Source organism: Pagrus major, chromosome 18, assembly GCF_040436345.1.
Source record: "Pagrus major chromosome 18, Pma_NU_1.0".
Classification (NCBI taxonomy): Eukaryota; Metazoa; Chordata; class Actinopteri; order Spariformes; family Sparidae; genus Pagrus; species Pagrus major.
The window spans coordinates 29,743,394-29,769,310 of NC_133232.1; the positions used below are offsets into that span (position 1 = coordinate 29,743,394).

Consider the following 25,917-nt stretch of genomic DNA (forward strand, 5'->3'; position numbering starts at 1 on the left):
CACTAATCCACTGGCTGGAGAGATAATTAGACATCGCACATCTCATCAGGCCCTGCCAGCATATTGACAGCTGTCGCTCTCCCCCCCCCTCTCTTTCTCTCTCTCTCTCTCACACACACACACACACACACACACACACGCACACACACACATGCATACATACACACAATCGGAAATAAAGAAAGACAAAAATGACAGACTAAAGGTTAATAAAATGTATGTTTCCATCAGGTAAGGATATTTCAGAGTGCTAAATTAAACATGTTACTTACATGTCGTCATAAAATGAGTGTCCCTTCGATGTAACGTGTGAAAATACTCCTGGCCCTTTTCTGTTGGTGTGTGTGAGTACATGTCACAGGCCTCAGATGCATGTTCAGTATGATGTAATGGGTAAGCAATCAGGCAAACAGGGAGGCAGTCCTTCAGCTGTACTGATGATCACACGTAAACCATCACCACTACAGGCCAGTGTCACGCAGCCTCCCATCTCTAATCTGTGCTTTCTGACTGCCAAAGCATTGGTTAATATGTCACGTTATCTCATCAAATGCAAGCACTCAAGTTGACCCCTGGATGGTGGTGCGTATCAGAGGTCATGCGTAGACATTCGGGAGTGGTTATCTTCCTACAGTGGGTGCTAAAGATCTGAGACAAACTTGGCTTGTCGAATATGAGTTGCATGTTTGCTACTTTTGTAAACCTACAGAGTCTTCAGACACAAAATACCACAGCAGCTGTGCAGCTTGGGGAACTGAGCCTCAGTAATATGATATGGGCTCCAGTCATTTGCACTGATCCTTCAATCGGTAGCAGAGGGCTCAGTGCAATCACTCAATCATGTTAAAGCATGACCTCTGACCTACTCCATGCCACGCCGGTCGTTGCGACTGTCGAGCCTGACAGAAGGAGGAGCCCGGAGAGAAAGAGGGACATTGTGTTACTGTACCCCTATTGGTCATTTCGAGAACACACTAAACCTGAGATAACACGATGTCCAATTCTCAAAAACCTCTTTTCACTGTCATCTTTACAATCACTGTCAAATGTGTCTGTTTTTGTGCTGCTGATAGCCCATGAGATCCTTTTACACGATGTTGTAAGGAACGGCTTGCCACAGGTTAAACTCTTTGTAAAACATGAATGAAAACATACAGAGAATTAAAGCCATAGAACTTTATTTTATTATCTATTTTGACAGTCACACAACTAACAAATAACAAATATCAACAAATATAGGTTTGCTGACATCAAGTCAGCATCAAATAACATAAGTCGCCATTAACAGATATTGGCAACTTCTGTGAAGAAAAAAATCTCTTAGCTGCATACATGTGTAGTAGCAGCCCTGATTCAGGACTAATAAATTATGTTTTAACGGTGCATAGACTCAAGTACGCACTGATAACCGATCGACCATTTTGCGACTGAATCAGAGCGTCTTCCGATTCTAGTTTCGGGATTGGAACAACCCTAATAATAATTATAATCATTAAAACTGCTACTGAACGTAAAACTAACAATTTGGTCTGGACTTAGACCAAATGACAGGAAACTTAGAGATACTGAGTATAAGGATCGACATGGGAGAGGTGGATGCTCCAGGAGTAGGTCTAAGAGATGTAGTGGTTGTATTAAAAGCCAGACTGGCAGCAGGAGGTAAAAAAAAAAGTAGAGATGTCTGAGTAGAGACACATGACGTTTTATCTCTACAAACGCAGCCACACAGCCACACACATGCGTACACACAAACAAATTGTGCGGATCCTCATTAACATAATGCATTCTCTAGCCCTTTGACCTTACCTAAACCATTTCAACTAAATGATCAGTTCAACGTTGGGTTAGAGCTTAAGCGTTAACCTTCAAATGGTCCTTTGAAGTAGTGAGGAATGGATAAAATGTCCTCACAAAGCAGAAATATCTTTACTACGAAGGTTCAAAACTGAAATTGTTCCTCACAAAGATAGCAATACAAGTCCTCCCCACACACAGATACACACAATACAGGTGGGACTTGTGAGTCGGGCAATAAATTGTTGCAGAGATGAAGGCAGAACTACCTCAGAATCCCCCCCCAGAATCCCCTAGATCCCTTCTCTCACCAGGGTTGCACAACACACACACACACACACACACACACACACACACACACACACACACACACACACACACTGCAGTGTGGCGTCTGCTGTGTTGGCTTTGGATTTTTTGGATCCCTCTTCATCCTTTTTGATGGGTTCATAAAGACAGCAGGATTGAAGAATGCATGAATATTGCACACTGTTCATTCCTATTTAACTGTTCGCCGCCCCATGCTGCACTGCTTTTGAGAATAGCCCTGATTTCTGATTTGAGGAATTGACTGGCCACAGTGGGGCGTGGATACCTTAAACATAAGTCAATCTGTTTCTATCAGCCCTTTCTGGAAAAGACACAATTGCAAATTGCATGAAAATACAAACCATGTACAAGGCTGCACAACTGCAAAACTCATTTTTGTCATATACTGTACGAATCTACTGTATCTCATGAATGAATTACTTACCAGCAGCTGACTCAACTATCTATTGTCTGAGCATCTATGCCCTTGAATGCACCACATAAGCAAGCATTTCAAAATAATCACTTCCAATTCATACAATTATGACCTACAGTAACAAAAGGGATGATGTTCACTTAACTGACTCCACAGCAGTATTTTGCTGAAAAACAGAGTTCCAACTGAACATGAGCGATGGTGCAGACATGAAATCATGTTTCAGGAGCAGTGTTTTCTGTTGGGGAGACAGGAGCTTCTGTTGGTGCGGATTTTGACCTTTTTAATTTTCAAGATCTTTTACATGCACAAGAATCTGTATTAACTGGAGGAAAGGAAAAATAACAGAAAAGCATAAAAGGTCTCCTTTAATATCTGTAAGTTGGGCTGCACAATATATCATTTAGGTACAATCGCCAGACATGTGATGTCCAGTAAGGCAAATTTACTCAACTCTTTCACATTTTAGATGTGTAAGCTGAACATTAAGATTGCAGCACTTGATAAATATTAATATTGCCACTCAGTGGTTGTAACCATGGTGACTCCTTCCTTTGAGCTACTCAGGTTATCTGGTAAATCCTGTATTTCTTGTATTTATCCAGTATTTTTTCATATTTTTGTCCAAATTATGCAATGTCAGTTTTTTTCCCCAATATTCTGCAGCCTTACTGTGAAGCCTTTCACAGCCAAAATGAGAAAGAATAAAAATTTAGACTTCAGTTTGGTTTTATTATTTAGAACAGGGCTACTCAATTATAAATTTACTTGGACAGGATTTAAAATAAGGAGATTTAGATGGGTCAGACATATTCAGCAGCCTCCTTAAAACATTTTTAACAAATTAATTTTGTATGTATGTATATGGTGACATATGTACATACCGTCTATATGTACAGTGTCAAATAATCAGATTATGTATGCTGGGCCACTCTCTGAGGTTGCTTCTGGGCCAGATGTGGCCCGCAGTCGTCAAATTTCGGCCAGATTTAGAAGTTTTATTTTGAGTAGTTTTATTTCAGTTAAAAAAACATTAAAAACTGTTTTGTGACACAGCACTGTCGATACCAGTATCATGACAAGCACTTGGCTGGTGGCTGGTATTCATTTCACACCATGATGTAATGCAGGCAAAGGGATTATATAACATCCTGTCAGGCTTCAATATGATTGACCGATGGTGTCCGATGTACTATGCGATAGTGTTGCATGTCATATCATGTGCCCACGATGGACCACAGAGAGCCATTACTGCTTCACTTCTGTGTTTTGGCCTACTTTTTCCCTCACCCCTCTGCAGGGTTCTCTATCAGCTCTGCACAGCTCCTCCCACCTGTTATAGTCCAAACACTGGGCCACAACCATCCATTGTCATTATGTTTCCATCGATTTGTCTGTGTGCCGACTTCACTAACAAGCCCAGGGACTGAAAGTGAAAAGTGGGATAACGCTTTGCTGGGTAGGGAACATGACCTATTTACCCACCCACTCCCATAAGAGTCATGTCTCCTGTCGTGTCATTTCAAGCTTAGTCGATCTGTTCCACCTGACACGTCGGGCTTTTAAGTATACTGAGATAATCCGTGCCAATCTGAACCGTGCAACCATCCTGGCATGTTTACACACATTCTGATAATTTTCTAAATATAATCATTTTAACTTCAAGTGTTGTGCCTGCCCACAGATGTTGAAAAACATACACGACCATTCAACACTAACTGTATGAAGAACTTTTCTCCTCCATGCAAGGAGTGGGATCAGTGGCAGGGGAAATCCAGAGTGTGTGCAGCCGGACTAAAATGAGCTTCATTAATGTTCACACCCGTTTTGCTGCACTGCACATTTGACCTCGTTACATAATGTTCATAGTTATTCTTGAGGCCAGACAAGGGATGTGATGGGGTTATTCTGAGGACAGACATCTGGTTAATGGCCCAAAATCTGAGTCTATTACAAAACGTGGATGAAAGCTGCCAAACACCCAGACAGGACTCACCGTTTATTCTTACCAAGTCAGCACAAGAGAGGATGAGCGTTTTTAATTCATCTCCATTAGAACCTCTTTTACTTTTCATTTCTAAATCAGAAACAGCATGTAAGCTATAATTTAGCTTCAAGAAGAGCATGGTTTGTGCTTTCATCATCCCTTGTTATGAAGCGTCCATCACTTAAGACGTGAATGTGTCCGAAGTTAGCAACTCTTAGAAAAGAAGTAAGCGTGACCTTGTGCTCTCGTGTCAATCTCAGAGCTCTCCTTTGTGTCTCCACCCTTAAGTAGGCAGTTTAAGCCGGCTGGTGTCTGAGATGATGCCTTTAATCTCACTCCATTCCTTGATGTGTCATACTGGAAGGGATATGTAGGACAACATCACTTCACTTACTGTATTCTGGGACTAAGACTGCTCTTGCTAGACGGGGGTATAATTAGCACAGAGTTATTAATACAAACTTTCTGAAAGTCTGAGCTCCTTTATTTTGGCTGCAGCACTCTTCCTTGATTTCTCTTTGATACCAGATGTCCCTCTTCACTGTGACGAGAGCACATTTCCTCGGTGTATTCTGCTTAATGGAGGAGGGATAACTTGAAAGAGAATAAAAGTGATTTTCGTTATTTAGGGTCTTTCAACTCCTAAATGCTGCCTCTCCGCAGCTTTCCCACCGTGATGGATATTGCCAAAGGGCTACCATTGACTCACCATCTATGATTCACACATGTGACTGTTCAGTCATCCATTTTGGCGAGGGAGCATCTCCTGCACTTGATTTCCTCCTCCGGCTGCCTCCTGTTGTGATGCTGGATCTTGTTCCGATAACAGGCTTTTAGTCTCCGATTAGATTTGGCGGGCTGGCTTCCTGCATGTGCATGTATGTACAAGTGCATGCGTGCATACATCATGCTGTATGATCTTATCTCTACTTGCTCTGCCTCAGCTGGATGATGGGAAGGCAATGTGGCATGGGAGACTGTCGCTAACCTAGAAACAGGCGTCATGTGCTCCGAGCTGATTGTGTACAGTATATTGTTACGTTATTGTAAGCCTGGAAGTTGCTTTGAGCTGCTGCCTTTCATGCAGCTTAAACTGCTTTCCATATAATCTGAAGTGAGACCTGTTTATTGAATCAACCTTATAACGTGGCTTTAGTTCTGTATGACCTGCTCCTGTTTAAAGTATTTACTCTGTCTACGATTCTCTACACAGCAATCAGTCACAGGGGCTTTTACGCACCTTCCCCCAGCTTACAATAACATTGGGTATGAGTCACCCACAATCCCCCGGGGGGACCTGAGAAGTGCGGGGTCATGCAATTGGGAGTTGCATCCACACACATTGCACAAATACACACAGAGATAATAGATTTCAATTTCCATTAGTGTGCCAAATAAAACCCAAGCCTGCTGACATCATCTCACTGATGTTTCATAACCGATCCCGGGTGTTAAATAAACCTGCCTCTTTTTCATATTCCTGCTGAGGGAGGGACACAGAGGACATGCCAAACTTTGTGCTTATCAGAGACAATCGGCTTCAGGGTCTTCAAGGTGCTTTTTAGTACATTTTCGCCAACCATCCACATCTTTGTTTGAAGTCTGAGGAGACATAAGGGTCAGCTGATTAGAGGGCGGTGGAAACAGGGAGCCTCTGTGGCCAGCATTTTACACTTGTGTATGTGTCGGAGTAACGAGAGCACATCGCTGGTACACCATTAGTCATTCTGAGCAGGCTGCCGTCTGAACTCTGCCCATTTCACACACCGTTTGGTGCCTCTGATTGAGATTTCTCCACGTCATTACTGCCTCACACACACATACACTCACACAGACACACACACACACATTTACGGACACAAAGAACACATAGCATAGCATGTGAAAGCCCACACTGTAACCATCTCCTTCACGTGCAGTTAAACTAAGGAGGTGACAGCTTGTATAGTTAAGCTTGTGTAAATATTTTAACTGGTGTATTTTCTGTTTCAAACAACGATTTTTGTTTCAGTTATGCCGAGCATGTGTGAGGAAGAGCTGATGTGATCTACTCCCAAACAGCTACATGTGGATTGTTATTTTAGCAGTGAAAGTACAGTTAAACAGGATCATATCAAAAATATCTTTCATGATCTGTTTTTAAAAGCAACATGTAACTTTTTAACATTAAAGTAACAGCTTCAAAGTCATGTTGATGGTACAGTGTCTTGTAATAGAGTGAGTGGGGTCTCTGTCTCAGCCACTCCGCCCCCCTATCACTTGTTTCTGCACTGTGTAACGTCAGTGAGAGGGTCGGATCACAGCGTTACAGTTGTCTACTTCATGATACATGTTTTCAACACATAACATTGTTATGACGTAATGAGTTTTGTTTGTAGTTAGCACCTACATTACTTCTGGCAGATTGTTACAGACCTGGGTTCTGTATTTATGACAGTGGTGTTGCACTCAGAAACTGTGGGGGGCGCCAAATCACACAAAATGTCAATTTCTACAGAATGTTGCTTTGATTAATTTAATCAGGATGTATGTAGCTCAAATTGTATTGTTTCATTTTACTTACAGTATAAAGCCCACTTAATTGGAATTCCACATTACTGTAGGGGTTATCGATTAATCTGCCGATTGTCATGATTAATAGATTAATCATTTTGTCTATAAAATGTCCAAAAAATGTAAAAAAAAAAATGCTTGTCAGACTTTTCCAGAGCCTGAAGTGACATCTTTAAGTTACTTATTTTGTCCAACCAACAGTCTAAAAACCAAAGAATCTTTATTTACTGTCATAAATTACAAAGAAAAGCAGCAAATCCTCACATTTAAGAAGCTGTAACGAGCAAATGTTTGATATTTTTGCTTGAAAAATGACTGAAATGATTAATCAGTTATCAAAATAGACTAATTGATAAATCAACTAATTATTGCAGCTATACACTGCTTATTAAACATAGAGTTGATTTTTTTTTTATAAATAAACAGAGAAACTAAGTGAACAGCAGACAAACCAACCAATATACAGGGCTCCAGGCTAACTCTTTACACTGGTTGCACTGGTGCGCCTAACTTTATCATTTGGGTGCACTTGCATATAATTAATTTAAATAATTTTACATTTCTTTATTACACATTATGTAAATTATTGTAAACATGAATAAAGATGCAAATAAATGTTTTTCGTCATTTAAATCACAGCTCAACAAGAAACAGCGATAACCTCAATCGCGACAAATGACATTGTTTAGTTGCACTTGACAGATTTTGGGGGCACGTGCGACCAAAATAGTCGCACCCTAGAGCCCTTAATATACTCTCATTATGTCCTTGTGTTTGTATTGTCCTCAATCTCACTGACCTTTTAGAATCACAATAGCCGCAAGCCTCTTAGTTAGCGGTTAAAATGACATATTTACATAATTAAATACCTGCATAAATATTTACCTTATATATATTATGCGCTAGCTTGAAGAACACATGAATGGAGATTAAGTGTAATATCACTTTCTGAGATCATCATGACCTTTTTTCCACGCTATCACTCTTGTATTTAGCTGTGAAGGTGCAGTTTTCAAATGAAAATCTAACGGATGAGAATTATTCAGCAGTGCACCCTCATCATCTATTCGTGTCGTTATCAGCCAAACAGGTACAAAGAAACTGGCGGATGCTCAACTCCCGATATCGTTTCACTTCTATGTTTCAGTGCCATATTTAGCTTTTATTGATGTACAAAATAGAATTGTGTTCCTTTCGCTTCGACAACGGAAATATCCGCTGCAATTCCCTCTGCGTGAGAGAAAATATGGCAGCGCTGATCTGTAGACTAAGACTTTAAAGCCAGTAGTTAGACAAAGGTGAGAGGTCGGACGACAAATGCCAGGCATTCTGTCTACTCCTAATTAGTTGTAGAGTTTTAAAATGAGATGGAGCTGGTGCTGATTTAATGAGGAGCCGACTGGCACACAGCTCAGATTTCCTTTCATTGACACAGTATTGATGTGTTAGAATATAAGTCTTTTATGTTGTTTTCACTGCAACTGAAAAACAAGGCAACCTTCCCTGTTAGTAAATGATACTTTCTTTATTTCTACACTTTCGGCACAGATTAAAACACTAAATAATAAAGCACGGTAGTTTAAACAGCTCCAGCATCTTAATCATTTTGTCATAACTGTTCCTCAGTGATGCTCCCGTGGTAGTGTTGTGGGCTCTGTCTCTACCCTCAGCCTGTATGCCTGTTTGTCCCCAAGGTGAAGATCATCCTGGTTTACCTGCTGGGAGAAATAATGGGACTCGTGTCCTCCAGTTTCAGTCTACTGAATCCTGGCTTTCATGTCCTGAACACAGCCCTCTGGTTCCACCAGGCTGGGATAGATCACACAATCATTGCCATGAGTCTGCCAGCCAGCCGTGACTGTATCCCAGCCCCCCCTCCTCTGCTGGACCCCTGAGTGACTGATGGTTTCTTGCTCTGTAATATCCAACCCCCATTCTCAGCGCTCTCTCTCTCTCTCTCTCTCTCTCTCTCCATCTTTCGCACACACCCTCTTACGTATGTGCAGTCTCCATAGTAACGCGTGGTATCACTATGGAACTGGTGGCCTAGCATGCTGCAAGCTGCTGTTGTAGTGGATTTACTGTACCAGCACACGCACAAAGAGCAGACAGCCAGCAGAACGCTGCCAAAGGGCTGAATGCTTATCAGAGATCATTCCTCTTTCCCCCTGATAATATTTCACTTTATCCCTTCACTCTGCACCAAGAGGTTAAAGTAAAAATCCTGCTATTGCAGTTTCCAGTGCTCTGTGAAGATATTAATTTAGTTAAACATTAAATATCTTGATATAATCAGGGGCAGAATCCTAGTGTGCAACTTTGCCCTCCATTACACACCGCGAGCAAGGTTAACCTCCCCATTTATTCAGTGTTTGCCCTTGGAGGCCGCTTTTCTCCATGAATTTTAAAATTCATTAAACTCTGGGTGTTATCACGATAGCCTCGGGTTATTAATGAGAAAAGATAGCTTAATTGTTTGGTTATATTTAATAATACAAAAGGTCAACACGGCACTCAACCTCAGCAGCACACAGGCTCATCATCTCCCACATTCACTCTGGAGTTCTGCTCTCTAGTGGCCAGAGGTAGCAAGAGCAGCAGGGTGCTGGGACCTTTTGGGTCTGTGTGAAGACGTTCTCACACTGTCAGGTGCTTTTTCTGAGGACTATGTTTGAACAGTTATCAGGTGAAGAAGAGTAAATGCTACCTCTGAGTCTTCTCTATGACAGCAGTTTCCCAGTTCTGGCTTGTAAACACATCTGTAGTGTATCTTGAGCTGTTAATAGATGCATAATACACGCAGCATATTTTCTTTTATTATTAAGCATGTGCGCTGTAACTTCGCACACTACTCTTACTCTACTGGTAGAGTTTATTGCACACATTATGCACATTAGTGATGGGAATTGATATGATTTTAGTGATACCAATGCCATTATCGATTCTGCTTATTGCTCAGATTCTTTATCGATTCCTTTATTGAGTCCTAACACAATGTAGAAACGGAGTAGAAAAAGGGTCGGTTTTACCCCAAACCATCTTTTCCTAAACGTAACCAAGTATTTTTTGTTGCCTAAACCTCACAGAACTGCGGGAAAACTGAAGAAAAACAGAAAGTAATAAATAGATTTAGTGTTAAAATAATAAGTCAACAGTATAACGATATACACAAAGCCTAGCGTCTGGTTGAGAGTCCTGTACCCAACCCATTCAGATACAACATCTTGCTTCATATTTGCATCTTGATGGAAGCTGACCCAACTGAATGCTTGTAACCATTCCCAGTTATATTCTCACTCTCTCACTGTTTGTGTGTGTATGTATGTGTGTGTCTGTGTGTGAGTGCAGCGCAGTGAAGGTGCCCCCGGGAGGCCACAGTAGACTGGCATTCTGGGGCACTACAGTAATTAATGTACCCATGGCACACTGCTACACAAGCAACTAAAACACACACACACACATCACAGAAACACAGAGGCAGCTCCTCTGTGTGTGTGTATGAACGTCCTTGTGTCTTTTTTGCTTGTCTTATTTACAGAGTCTGTAGTTGTAGGTCACACAGAGTCACCTGTGTCTGTAGTTGTCGAGGTAGAATTTTTTTTTTTGCATCTGGATAAACTCAGAGGCTGATTCGTTACCTCTCGCCTGACAGGTTTGATTTTCTTACATCACAGTTCACGAGTGAACTGCTGATCAGCGGCTGACTTTCACTTGCAAGTGAGCACCTTTAAAGTCTTTGGTAGACTTCAGACGAGTCAAATATAAATATAGTCCACTTTTGTCTCGCAAACAGACAAAAGAGACAAAATGGGACTGGAGCTATATTTTCTTCAGAGACTTATGATATAAATGACACTGAAAATCAGAAGCATTTGTTTTATCCTGATTTCTTCACATCTCGTCTATTTAAAGTAGTTCAAGTTCCACTTTTACCACTGAATGCTATTTTGTATTTTTCCGTCCCCATCATTGCTTGGCTGCTGCTAAGAAAAGGCACTAACAGCGGGATGGACATTATCAGGCCTTTACACATTTGGACTCTCTTTAATATCATCCTGGGTGTTTGATTAGTGTTGCTGTCGTACAATGCAGCCCCACTCTCATCACCTCTCTCTGCCCTCCTAACTGTCAGTGATAAAAAAAACCAGCCATCCTACTAAAGGGCCCCACTGTCTGCTTGAGTGATGGCTGAGGTTTATCAGCAGTGGGATGACTGGAGCAAAACCTGGGATCTGCTTCTGCTTGTGTTGAGATCTGTCTGTCTGTGCTTGCTCGTGGCAGGATTAGAGGTATCGGATAGTGCCAGGCAGGGATACTGTATGCTTCAGAGTAAATCAGGCTGTATAGAGGTTTACTATGCAGCTTTTCCAGAGTGCAGTAGAAGCATACATGTATATCAGAGGGTAGGACCACCAGATGTCTACTGTACAGTGATGGCTAAAACTATTGCTGTACTGGACTGATTTCTTACAGTATATGGCTCATATGATATACAATAAGAGTGGGCACTTTCTCTATTTCACTTTTTATTCTTTATCTGATGAAGGTATCAATCTAACTGCATTAATAAGGGCATTAATATAACAGCTATTTCATAGCTATTGTAACTTTTTGTAGCATGTGAGCTTGATGCCAGTATTAATAAAACATTTTCATTTCAAGTTTGTTTTGTTTTTCTGTTAAGGAATCTTGCAGAAAAAGGTTCAACATAAAATACTTAATAACTCAATCAGAAATGATTTTGGTGTGCAAAAATGACTTTCCCTGTGAGCTGGAGGAGGAGGAGAGGGAAGAAGAAGAGGTAATTGTGCAGTATTGACTACTAAAGCTTTACAACATTCTTGGCTGAACAAATGAATAATGTTACAGTAAGTAAGTTTAGATTATGACTGGCGAAAAGGAAAATAAGCCTCACAAGAGGACTGTTGAGAATGTTTTCAATATTATTCGACTGCGCTCTCATAAATCAAACTGCTCTGTTGTGCATTAGGATCTTTGTTTTTCTCCTGGTTTTAGAAAAACCTTTGTGATAGTAAAGATTGCTGCTATGGATACAATCACTACTATATAAATAAGGTCCCGGCTGTTCTCGAGTTACGATGATTCTATAAAGCCCCGTTCAACCTTGAAACAACTTTGCCAACCATCTTATCTTAGACTGTGCGGAGGTTAAAGGTTAGACTCCCTCCATCCCTCTCTGACAGTAAAAAGGAAAACAAATGCTTTTATCGCTCCAGTAGCGCCTCGGGTCTTATGTCACTGAAGCCACATCCCTTGTAAATCAATATATCGGTAGCCAGCTTCTTGCACGGCTGACCAGTCAGCATCTTACATTATCAGTCATTATCAGTCTCGGAATGAAATATTTATTTTTATGCAGTTGTGGCTTAATTGATTTGTTGCTTCCGTCTGATGCAGACGGATATAAGAACGTGTATAGTAAGGTGGTATAGAAATGCCATTATTCAACAATATTTCTTTGCAGTGTTTGCAGTTTTTATTTAATGTCTTTACCATTATACAAAACAAACATTTAACAAAGATCATAAACCATGGATAAACAAAAACACTACTTTTAAATCCAAGCTTTAAATATGATTAATGTGTCATACAGAGACAAATCTTTAAATACTACGGATTCTAATTAAAAAAACAGCTTCACATTGAATTAAACCACTTTGCACATTAGCGGTCAGTCGATAAATTATGTGAAAAGACCAACTCCAAAACTTGTGATTGAATCATAAATTCAACTTTTGTTTAGAAAAGGTGCATGTGCAATCATGTCAGCTCATGTTCTTGAGTGAGTTTTCCCTTGAGGGTTAAACATGCTGCTCTTGATAGCCAGTCCACTTGCTCCATCTAGTGTTAAGAGCTGTGTATAGTCAGTGGGGAGCAGTGTAAACTGACCCTCAGATGTACAGCGTGTACTGTAAGGCTCACTGAGTTTATTGTTTAGACCATCACTGCATGGAGTGCATCAATTAATTTGCTTTTACCTTCATAATCATGCCTATAAAGAGCCATTTACACTCAACATTTACTTATAGGTTTTAAATAATTGGACTTGTATGAGGTAAATCTGTAAGCACACTTCATCCATTGTGCTGACAGTCATTTGTGCAGTGATGCTGATAAACAATGTAATATTTGCTCAATCTCTTAAATAAAAACAGCCCGTACATTTCCACAAAACAGAGAATTGTTTCTGTAAAAAAAGAAAAAAAAGAAGAAAAAAACACTTTGCTTAATGCATGTTGTCTCTGTTGATTGCACATCGATATTTTTTTTTCAGTGGAAAGCAGACAGGCCCGTATAACCGGTTTAGTCAACGCATTATCGGATCATTTTACATCATTTTTTGTAATATGAGAGCAAAGTCTTCTCTGCCCCAAGAAGGAAGTCCAATCTCAGCCTTCATTTTTCGATCCCTTTCCCTTCAATTCGGCCCCGCAGAGCGCAGCAGTACCGGCGAACAACACGTCCAACAAGACCTCTAAATGAAAGTTTAATGAGCGTTTGAGAAGTCATAATGGCATGTCGCTAATGTCCTGTAATGATCTTCCTGCCGGTGACCACGCCTCGATGCTTTCTCTTTCCACTACGCCTCTGACAGCTTGTCTGACAATGGTTTGAACTTTGCTGATTGTACACTTCTCCACTCCACTTCACTCCACTGCAGCACAGGACTGCGAGTATCCACACTGTCTGCTGTCTGCTCCGCTGTAGACCATCATGACTTTTCCTTTGAGAAAATCAGTGTCAGGTAGGCTGATGTTCCTGTTTCTGGATTCGGATCTGCTTGTTTTCTCCTTTTTTTTCTCCAATTTTTCTTGTGTTTTTTTTTTTGTTTTACATGTTTATTGAGACAAGAATCCCCAACTTATCTTGAGTGTGTCTACGTCTTTAGATATGTAATGCTGGATGTGTTTAAAAGAGATTTATTTAGTTGATTAAGTGATTTTCTCTGCACTCAGCACCATCCTGGAGCTGTCCGTGGTGCTGAAGTCTTTGCCGTACAGATGTTTTGCGCTGGAGTTTAAACTTAAAAGCTCCTGTTTCTTCAGAGCTCATGTAGGAGATTTACATTTTCGTTGTAATCTCTTAGTTTCACAGAGTAATTTATTTTATTTACTTCTGTCTCGCGAGATTTCAGACTTAATTACGCGACGCTTCATATTTACACAACGCCAAATACATCTTGAGGTGTGTTTACAGGCGCCTATTATTAATCAGAGGAAATAAATGAAAACGTCTAGGACAGTTTTAGTTTGAGGACTGTAGATGGCACCATTGGTTAAGGCTGTTTTAATGCGCTCCATCCAGGACTGAGGAGTGAGGAGGTCCACAGTGAGGGCTGGAAATGACCGAGACATCAGTGTCAGAGCACAAACTTTTAGTGGGATTTAAAGTCTGTATTTTAATTACACACAATGTGTAAAAGTTACATGAAGATCGACGTCTTCAAAGGTGGGGCGGCATAGATATTCATGTTTTTAGTGAAGTGGAAGTTAATATTAATTATTTGGGAATGTATGATGCCGTTTGATCTCATTTCGTCCCACTAAATCATCACTTATTCCACAATATTCAGCCTGCGTCAACATCACAGTTGCTGTTTTACTCCTCACAGTCATATCTGCGCGCCAAAGTGAGAAATGGCTTACTTCTTATTTAATTTATATTAAATTGAAGTTTGAAAAATGGGATTGTGTTTTCTTTCAAATGTTGGAAACTTTTCCCGGTGACTTTCTGTCCAGGCCTGTATCCAAAATCTGTGGCACCCCCCTCCTTCTCCTCCCCGCCCCCACCCCCACTCTTGATATGTAACATGAATTGTCTCATATGTGCAGATTGTGCGCCTCACTATAGTTAGACTCCCCCACCCGTCCTGTCCTGTCCTGTCCCCTCCTCCCCACCGCTCGTCCTCCAGCTCTGGGATGCTCTCAGCACCTCAGCTGAGTCTGTGATTTGCGCGCAGCTCGGATGCTGCATCCACAATGAGGCGCCTCCTGCTTGCACCTTGCGCTGCCTCGCTTCGTCAAACGAGAGAAAAACAAATGGGATCTTCTCGGTGATGCGTTCACGTCCCGTGCGTTGCCTTTGGAGAAGCGCGGCGTAAAGTCGTTTTTTTTTCCCTCACAGCAGCCGCTTCAGAGAGGGATCAGGGGGAAGCGCATAAAGAGCAGTGCAAACACTCTCCCGGCGTCTGCAAACAGGTGTCTCCATCCTTTTAGCTGCGCAGTGAGGCTCATTCACGACTGTCACCATGTGCGCGGCCATGTAGTTTAGTGGGATGATGCAAAAGCGCTTACAGAGACTGGGTTTGTGCGTGCTGGCGGTGATGCCGAGAAAATGATAGAGGAGGAACATGCAGCTTCACGGTGGGACGTGTGTTTTTTGGTTTTTGTTAAGTTTCACTTTTTTTTCTTGGAGCTACAACGGACCAGTCCTGAATAACGCCTAAATCGATGAGAACATGATTCATTTGGACATTATCTAACTGGCTTTACGGCACCACTGGGACTATTTTATTGTCCACTCTTCATTTCCCACTTGGCAAATTCAGTTTATTGAACGAGTCTTTGTAGATTGTTTCCCTCCACACCTGGACGTTTTTCCTTCGGTATCCAGATTTGTGGATTCAAAGGGGGGGTGAGATTATTTTCACGCTTCTCCGGAAGTTTTTTTCCAAAGCGCAGCCAAACTGGCCATGGCTGCAGCGATTGCCAGCTCCCTCATAAGGCAAAAAAGGCAGGCGAGGGAGCGGGAGAAGACTAATGCCTGCCGCTGCGTTAGCAGCCCCAGTAAAGCCAAAGGAGGCTGTGAAAAACCCAGCCGACTAAATGTTTTCTCCCGGGTCAAACTCTTTGGCTCCAAGAAGAGGCGAAGGAGACGACCAGGTCTGTTGTGCAAATTTCATCAGGCTATTGTCCTCATCATCACCAAGTCTTCATCTATTGCAGGCTGCCATTGTGTATCAAATAGGATGTATAAACTGAGCACTGCTCTATTTTTATGTTAAGATTGAACCGATTAATGAGTGTGTCAGAGTTGGTGTGAGGATGAGGGGGCTCCCTTATGAGGCTGGTCCACAGAGAGCTCACCTTTGACATGTCAGGCCGCTCTGAGGGAGATATTAAACCCATACTTCATCCTTCACCGTCTTCTTATTCAGTCCACACAGAGATAACAAGAGTAGAGACAAGATACACACATCAAGTCTATTTTGGAAAGACTTCACTGTCACAGTCGTTATTCACCGTTCAAGTGAAACTGCAGCATCAGTTTAATTTCTGTATAATCAGTCGCTAAAATGTATTAAAACTATGAATACATGGTGCACTTGAAAAGACCGCAGCCAGAATATACTGTAGTTTCATCCTCAATGTAAAATAAGAGAGATACGACACAGATTTAAATAATCATGTCCGAACTCTTATTCAGAATCTGGATTTAGAATAATATTCCCTCACACACAGTCCACCAGGTTTGTTGTAGCTGAAATGTATTCAACTTAAAAAAAAATACTTGTCACGTAAAAATAAATAAGTGGTCCCTGTCACAACTCAAAGTGTTAGAAGTATACGCTTATAATACATTAGAAGTGTACAAGTATTTCTGTGTTGCCAGACGTGTGAGTCCAGGTCCAGGGTGGCTCCTAAAGCTCTCTTATAATTGCAGTGACAGAAGTGTGTCTCTGTAGCCTAAAGCACCCGCTCTCCTACAAATCCAGAGCTGAAGTGGCCACGGCTGCATATCTGATCTGATCACATCTTACTCAGGCCCAAAGCTCAACTTTTTGTCAGTCCTGTCCAGTTTCTAGATGTGTGTGGACAGAAATCTTACAAAGACTCAGCTCTGTGATTTCTCCCGAGCTTTACTCAGGTTAGGGTGCATGTTTATGCAATAACTATCCTCCAGTTTTTTTTTTTTGCACCCCTCTCACTTCCAATTTCCATTTCTATCCTGTGGAGGAAGCATCGAGTGCCAAGAAGAAGGCGTTGTCTGTGTGTGACTTGCACATGGTGCTTCACCAAACACAACGAAACTGGCATCTTTTTGAAATACAGTGTGGACCGTGTATGTAGTTTGGCCTGGTAATGAAGTGTGCACATGGTCACAGAGCAGCAGCGATTAGTAGATTGACAGGAAATTACCAACTATTTTAATCATCAGTTAATCGTTTCAGTCATTTTTCAAGCAAAAACATCAAACATCTGCCGGTTCCAGCTTCTTAAATGTTGGGATTTGATGCTTTTCTTTGTGATTCATGACAGTAAATGAAAAGTCTTTGGGTTTCGGACTGTTAATTGGACAAAAGAAGTCATTTAAAGACGTCACTATGGTCTCTGAGAAAGTCTGATGAGCATTTTTTGCAAGTTTTTGACATTTTAAAGAAAAAATGATGAATCATGACAGTCAGAAGATTAAACGGTAATGAAAATAATAGTTATTTACCGTCATTTAAAAGGCATTTTGAAGACGTAGCTTTGGGCCCTGCAAAATTGTAGTGAGCATTTTGAAACTTTTCTCGACAGAGCATTAATTATGAATATAAGCTGCAGAATAATTGATAATGAGAATAACGCACAGAGTCACGTTCCTGTGTGTTCACAATACTTGCTGACATGCGTACATTTCTCAGTGGATGTCCATTATGTGAAAATCATCCGTGTTGTAACTCGATAATGAAACGTAACAAGTTTTTACAACAAAATCATTACAATAACACGGGTGTACGAACTCAGTTACCCTTCTCTGCAGCAAAAGTAACCTTCGTAAGGCTAGACACGGCAGTGCTGAAAGGTAAGTGAGATGAAAGGATAGATGAAAGGTGTGGTTAACCACAGTAAAGGACACTCCACCAGGGACAGTAACCAGGGAATGGAGAGCACTTAGCTCTTATCAGACATAACACTGATGGAACACAGACAGACTACTCAGACACTTCCAAAGTAAATCATCTGCCTGTTCAAACGATCGTCTTTTGGACTGATTGAGGCTAGTAATAGTGTAAATTTGCCCCCTTTTGTAGGTAAAACAATATTTTCAAAAGTCTATATTACATTTTGTCTTGGTCTTAAATCTTCAAAATGGCGGGCACTGAATCACAAGTGCTACCAATTGTGCGCGCTCGATTTTTTGCACATCTCCTAAACATGTCATCATGATTTTCTGGGAACCAATGCAGGTTTCTGCAAGATATTTTCCTGATATTCTGCCTATATTGGACATTTCACATGCAGCAGAGAATGACGGGAGGCATGGAGAGAGAAACCGAGGTTGACATACAAGAAATTTCCTCAGCCGTCTTAGACCACTGAGCCACCACACGCCGCCTAAAGCCATTTTTAAATCTGATACTTTTTGCGCTTGTCCATCTGTGGTCTTATTTCTCTGTTGTCAAGCCACAGGGGCTGCTTTTTTAGTCACCCCTGTTCCACTGTAGTGGAAAGGGAGAAAGAGTTGGTCAGTTTTCATACATTGCCACACGATTATCATCAATTTCTATAAATCATAAATGCCTTTTTAATTTTTTTCAGTTCATCAGACGTCTTACTTGATTTGTTTATACACCCCCCAAGCCAACAGCCTTATTCAGTTCTCATAAAGTGGCAAACGCCATGATTGAGTGGTCAAGCTATTGTTAAAGTACCTCAGACTGCACCTCGTCTAATGGCTGCCACATCATGGCAACAAAACTATCTTAACAAGATTCCCTTTTCAAACGTCTCTGATCTCTTTTCCACAAGAAGGAACAGCTCTCAAGGATGAATTAGTTCCTCTGACATGTTAATGGTGTTGAGTTTGGGTCTTGTTTGCCCGACTGACAGGTGTCTCAGCCCACCTCGGCTCCACTCAGCCTAACTACCCTTCGACTAAATTGGATTTTGTGGCTCCAGTGACTTCCAAAATGGCTGCGAGCAATAAAGTGAAACTAAAGCCTCGAAATGTCCCTATGAGTGACATCACGCTGCTGTATTCGTGATTTTCTCCAGTCTGTGGTTTCATTCTTTCTGCCTTCCTGTCTCTGTGCCCCCTCTGCCTCCACAGAGCCCCAGCTGAAGGGGATCGTGACGAAGCTGTACAGTCGACAAGGTTTCCACCTGCAGCTGCAGGCAGATGGAACCATTGATGGAACGAAGGAGGAAGACAATGGTTACAGTAAGTTTCACTTCCAGTATTTTGTTCTCCTCATTTTTCATACACTCACTGCCATGCTGTACTGTTGGTCAGGGGGAACCTTAAAGTGTTGTAGAGTATCAACATTATGGCTTGAAAATCAAATGAATGCTCCTTTAATGAGTTGAAAGGGACAGTTCACCCCAAAATGAAAAAATACGTATTTTTCCTCTTACCTGTAGCGCTATTTATCCATTCAGATTGTTGTGGTGTGAGTTTTGGAGATGTCTGCCTTCTCATGAGAAGAATGGAACAAAGAAGTGATGTACAGTGATGGATGTACAGTTCAGTCGTATCACAGCACGGGATGTAATCATTAATGTTATTCTCCTCGGCTGTGCTGTAGCATTAGCTAGCTTAGTTAGCAAGCCTCTCATCCATGAGTAGATGGATCAACATGGGTCATGATTTCTGGAAAGAGCCATTGCTGTTGAGCTTTCCCCCATGTATTTTTCAGAGCTTTGAGCACCACAAGCCAAGTGCCATCTAGTGTAATTAAATTGGAGAGAAGGCGGACACCTCTCAGGCCGCTATCTCCAAAACTCAGCAACTCACATCACAACAATCTAGATGCATAAATAGCACTACAGGTAAGAGGACCGGTGAACAGTTTCTTTCAGAGAGACACTCTCACTGAGATGAGATTACAAATGCTGAATTTTAGTTGAGAACAGCATTCAAAATTATTTTTAAATTCCACTCCTGTGGATAAACAGTGTTGGTTCATTGTACAGAGGAAATACAACATTTTTTTTCTTTGCCAGTGTATTTTAATTGCTGCAGTACAGAGTATCTATTTATGTAATCTAATCATAGTCGTCCTATGGCAGCCTGAACAAATGATGATTGGCTTTTTACTCTCCGACACGCTTGCCTCTGTGGGGGGAGCCAGTTTTGACGTATACTATGTATCGATGCATCCCTGTCACTGCCATTACACCCACCTACTCTTTGTTTTCCAATAGACAGAATAAAGAGGAGATGAATGGAAGAGTAACAGCACAGCCACAATAGAGCAGAAATAGATCACCTTATAATAAGACAGTGCTGTTAAAGAATAGAAAAATAGTGCTTAATGACCTTTGTGAACTCAGTTAAGGACAAGATCTGCATGGCACATTGAAACAGCTTCGATGTAAAACTTGCTGCGTAATCCCGACACTAAGCGGATGTAAACACTTCTGGAGAGTCTGAATTAGTACCTCTGCATTCAATTACTCCCTTGGTGGGGATGGTGTGTGTATCTTGCGTATAAATAGCAGCTCTGTGCAAGTGGGATGTTGTCAAAGCAAAACAACTTAACTACTACACAGAGCAAACTAGCGTACGTGCAGGAGTAGAAACGAAAATAATGACATAACGTCTTTTACACACACACACACACACACACACACACACACACACACACACACACACACACACAATATTATACTTCACACACAGACCAGACCGCCCATCATGGCTGCATGGACTCACTTTTCTTATGACTTGCATAACAACTGGCCCGCATTGGCACCAGAATAGTTTTTGAAGAGAAAATTAAAGAGTGCAGCTGAATAGGAAAAGGAGAAAGAGTGAAGCTCTTTGCACTGCTCCAAAAATAGCGTTGTTAGGCGCTGGGTGCGCTTGTCTCCATGGTGACGGAGAGCGCAGTCCTCTTGGAGCTACTGGTGTCTTGTGATGGTGGGAGAGGACCTACTCAAATGCACACGCACACACTCACACACACACAAAACAAAAATGTGATCTTTGTACTGTACTGTTGCTGAGAAGACAGACTTGGCTCTTTGCCTGTGGTAATAGGGACGTTTGATATTTCTGTGACATTTTCATTAGGAAAGCGAAATAACAAAGTCAGAAATAACAAATCACAAGTTTTATAAATCCCAATGATTTATTTCCTATTTTATACGGTAGCAAATAGTGTCTTGTGTTGCATCACAACTGAGCAAACCCACTGGGTCTCTAGAGGAAAAAAAGACAGCACTATAAGGCAACTATATATCCTTTCTTTGGCAGAAGGAACGTACAGTTACAGTGTTCAAAACGCAGTCTATTCTCAGCCTTGTCCTCTATGTATTTCTTTTTAAATTTGATTTTGTAAATAGACGTGAAAGTTCAGAATCTGTAGATTTGTTGAAATGTCCAATTTATTGTCAGCAAGACTGGAGATACTGTTGATCCCAGGAATAGGCAAAGAAATATGCAAGTGTCTGATGTGTAATTCACATGAAACGGTTTAAAAATGTAGGTTTAATGAGTCAACCTTGAAAACTTAAACAAGAAATTGTATAATTTCCTTTCTCTGACAGTGAATCAAGTAGTATCAAAAGAGTTTTACATTATTCACCTAATTTAAGCACAGTTATCTCAGACAAAGCACCACAGCAGTAATCAGTGCACAGAAGTGCTGTGTAATGTATGTGTATGTCGTGCCGTCATATATGGGCTGCTCTAATTACAGTCATGCTGCTCCCAGGATCAGTAACAGATAGGATAAATGTTTAAGATATGACAAGCGATAGCTCAGCACCTCCAGGTTTATTATCGCATTGAATTGGTCATGACTCTGAGTCGGCCTGCAAGCAATCGTGAAAAATGTCCATCAGGCCTCCTCGCCCCTCATAGTCCACCTGGCTCTCTGCGTTAGGAAAGGTCTGTGAGTGGGTGGTGGCCCTGTCAGCCTCTTCACTGTGCTCAGGTGTTTCTAGGAGCCAGGAAGTAATTGAGTTTCCCCTCTTGAAAGTCTCCATCAGTGCACCGCCTGGTAATCCTCCTGAAATGAAGTGGACTGCAGATGTGTGCGTGTGCGTCAGTGGTGGGAGTATGAAGGGAGAAAACTCTATGAGCGGCAGAGAGCGAGAAGGGGGCAATTATAAAGACAAGAATCGCTCACGGAGCAAGATGTTTCAGGGGAGGAAGAAACCAAATCATCATATCTAAAAATGTGGTACACACAAGAAAAAAAGGGCACAAATTTGATTTACACGGATCCAAAATTTGTTGAATTCATACCTGAAGCAGTCTGCAAATCTTATCAGTTTGACTGAGTTTCGAGGAGAGATTTTGTTATGAAAACACTGCCTCTCTCGCTCTGAATGCAACAGAGCCAAGACGGATCAATCTGAACAATGGTGCTTGAGAAAGTTTGCTGATAGTGCCATCTGTAACCTGTAAAAATGATTTTTTAGCAAGTTTTTTTTAAGCGCCTCCGCACTGCAGTATTGACGAATGCTCCAAACAGACATTTGTTCAAATGAATACAAACTACCTAAACAGAAGAATTGCGTGTTCTTTCCTCGTTCCTCCTCTCTGGGAGAAATTGTGTTAAAATGAAATGACCGAGTGTAGTTTATGTTGGGGTTGAGAGAGGATGTTGTTCTTAGTGCAGCTCAGGTGCTACCCATAACCAAGCAAATATAAGATTATCATTGTTCTTCTGTCCTTGGTTGAGAATCAATACAAGCAAGCAGATCTATCACTGATTTGTTTTCATAAATGTGCTACATTACTGAACAGTACACATAAAAACAATGCAGATATTGAAGTTCTATACAGCAGGTCTTATCTGTTTGAAATATTTATTTTACTGGCAGCATCTGCTGTACAGGAAATAGCTGCCAAAGCAGGCATCACTAAAGATACACCAATTTGTCATTTTGTCAAGCTTCAAAACAGCGAGTGGTGCGTCTTTCCCCGGGGAGCCATCTTGTGATTGCTGTACCGTTATAGGACTGTCACTATATGTGTTTCAAAAGTGCTGCAATTTTGAAGTTAGTTAACAAAGTTACTCAAACATGCTGTACCTGAGAATATAAGTGAGCATTTAAGATGCACAGAGGACCCACCACCATGCAAAAACAGCATCAGTATCAGTACGAAGAAGTCAGTTTAAAAAAGGATATACATTATACAACACACTCGACTAATGCAGTATAGGTTTGTGATGCCTGTTATGGAAACGTTGCTCCGGATCAACCAGGTCATCATCCGTGACGGTGATTCTGAAAACGCTGGCAATTAGACTCATGGGATGTGTCCACAATCCTGACATCTGTTAGACGGTATAGTAGATATACTCTGACTCTGAATATTTCAAACGTGTCACTGGGGACATGAAGATTATGTTGAGGACAACCTTCTATGTGGCTTTTGAAGAAACAAAAGAAACAGAAGCAAAGACATACTGAAAAAGAGAGAGGATAGAGAAGCAGAGGCAGAGAGTTAGGAAGGCCGAGAACCACAGCGCGAGTGATCCCAGGACTTCAATGCTTTTCCACTGAACCAATAATGTGCTGGCACCACCCGTTTACTCTACCAAGTAAATACATTATGCATTCATATGGCTGTCGTGTACAGTAAAAGCCCAGTGAGAAGGAGGTCTGCGGTGTTAAAGCGATGAGGGCAGATGAAATAGCCCATCAGAAAGCATCTATAGTGCACTTAAAGGAATCTGCAGATAGGGATCTACTAAGTGGTTGACGAGAGGAACTGTAGTAAGGGCATACTCTGACTCACAGCTCAACTGAGGTGAGAATTAAGTTTAATTTCTCCTCTCGCATGTGTCTATATCCTAATATGACATTGTGCAGTCTGAATAATCGAGTGTGGAACGTGTGATGAATGTTATGATTCTCCTGTGGACATTATTGGTCCAATCAAAAGGGTAAAAAAATAAATAAAATCCACAGCAGTGATGGTGGCATCACTGTTTGGGAGTACGTCCAGCAATAGTCAGAACAAAAGGCGAGAAGTATCTTTATCTGGGATAGAAGCACGACTACAGATTTTCAGGTGGATGTTCATGTGCTTCCCTCTCTTCAGCCCGTGGGTTCCCTGCCAGCACCTTATGAAACACACACACACACACACACACACACACGCACACACACACACACACACACACACACACACTCGTATATAGTGCAGGATGACATTAATTAGGTAGAGGTGTACCCCACTGACCAGCTGGACTGCCGCTGGCTCTCTCAGCCTCACGACTCAGTCCCCTGATCACACACAGGTTCATATACAGTATTTGTGTGTATTTGAGCAAGAGCAAGTCCATGCACAGAGGTGTGCGAGTGCTCTCTCTCCCCGCACTCACTATATATAATGCCGGAGATGACGGGATAGAGAGAGCAGCATTGTGAGATAACAACATTTGGCTACGCAATTATTTTTTACATTTCGGTTTCTTTCCACCTCAACGAATTTTACACAGTGTGTTTACGATACTTAGCCTTAACGATACACAGCCTGTGATTTCACTTTGTGTGTGAATAGACAATATTGTGAGCTCCTTCCTCTGTTTCTGTCTCTTGTTTCTGATTTTGTTCACTTGCTTTATGAAACACTCTTGGGAGAGAGCGGCTGAGTCCCTGAGCTTATGTTGTACCTTTTTTTTTGTGGCTTGGTTTTGATAACTCACTCTTCCATCCAGACAGAGATAGGGGACACTAATAACTATTTTAACCCCTTAATGGTGAATTATACACAGTAAACCTGACACTTTGAGCTTGCTTTAAAATTTGGATTTCTCTCACTGGCATTTGTCCACTTTCTGGCTTGTCCTACGACAGTTCTTGGCTCACCAAAGAACTGTACATACTCATTTATTTAGCTGCCCTGTCCTGAACACTCAAACATTTCAATTCAAGTGTCAAAGCCAGTCATAAGAATGTAAACATATAACGTTTATATTTTCAAATGTTCTTATTTATTTATATAATAAGTGTATTAAATGGAGATGAAAGTGCACGCTGTGTTCATTCTTTGTGTCTGTTGTTCATCTCTTTCCAGCCATGTTCAACCTTATTCCAGTGGGGCTGCGAGTGGTGGCCATCCAGGGGGTGCAGACCAAACTCTATCTGGCTATGAACTGTGAGGGCTTTTTGTACACATCAGTAAGTGTCTTACTTAATATATGTGTGAGTGTTTGTGTGCATGTGTGTCTCCTAGTGGCAGACTTTCTAGTCAAGCTTAGGGATACACGATATTGGATTTGCAGACATGCATTTGCCCAGCTAATTGCAGCCAACATTAAGGCTCTCCTGTATTGGCATTCACACATTGTTTTGCATACTCTTGTTATAATGGCTCACTAGCAGATGCAGACATACAATGCTTTTCAAAACGTAGACATTCACTGGACAAAATAAGAGAACTACTGAGTCAACAGTTCACACACATGTATGATTAAAGCATCGTCTCATCAGCCCGTCGGCAGAGCTTTTCATTTCAGGGCGATATGATATTTCATTTTAAAGCTTTTATCGGCTGATCCCGATGATGATGTTATCATGCATCCCTAGTCCAGCTGTGTGCAGAGAATGTGAGGTCCTTGGCATACACCTGGTTTACTATGGTGACATGTGTGATTACAAGAAACTCAACAAAAAACATGAGAGAGATCATAGATCATACTAAAAATGTAGTAGCACTTATTTAAGTGTGTTTTAGCAGAGATTTATCTTTTATTTCCTTATATTTGTGGAAATGGGTAACTCACTCTCACTGTGCTCACCAAGGCACAACATTACCCTTACCCTGATGGAGGAGCAGCATCATCTTCTGATATAATAGTGTCAATAAAAAGTTCAAGGATTGTGTAAGCAGGCGGAGCAGTGACATATCCAAACGTGGCAGCTGG

At 41.3% G+C, this 25,917-nt stretch overlaps 1 protein-coding gene across 3 annotated transcripts in view; it reads left to right on the forward strand.

Annotated features, from left to right (window-relative positions):
- Nucleotides 1-25,917, forward strand: part of fgf13a (fibroblast growth factor 13a) — a 53,969-nt gene that overhangs the window by 11,846 nt on the left and 16,206 nt on the right. Inside the window, exons 1-3 of one of the 3 annotated variants that reach the window (XM_073487065.1) lie at nucleotides 13,815-13,845; nucleotides 19,137-19,247; nucleotides 25,068-25,171. In XM_073487065.1, the coding sequence (XP_073343166.1) occupies nucleotides 13,815-13,845; nucleotides 19,137-19,247; nucleotides 25,068-25,171 (246 nt within the window). Of the gene's footprint in view, nucleotides 1-13,814; nucleotides 13,846-15,792; nucleotides 15,983-19,136; nucleotides 19,248-25,067; nucleotides 25,172-25,917 lie in introns of those variants that run through there. The other 2 variants (XM_073487063.1, XM_073487064.1) reach the window with 2 other exon arrangements.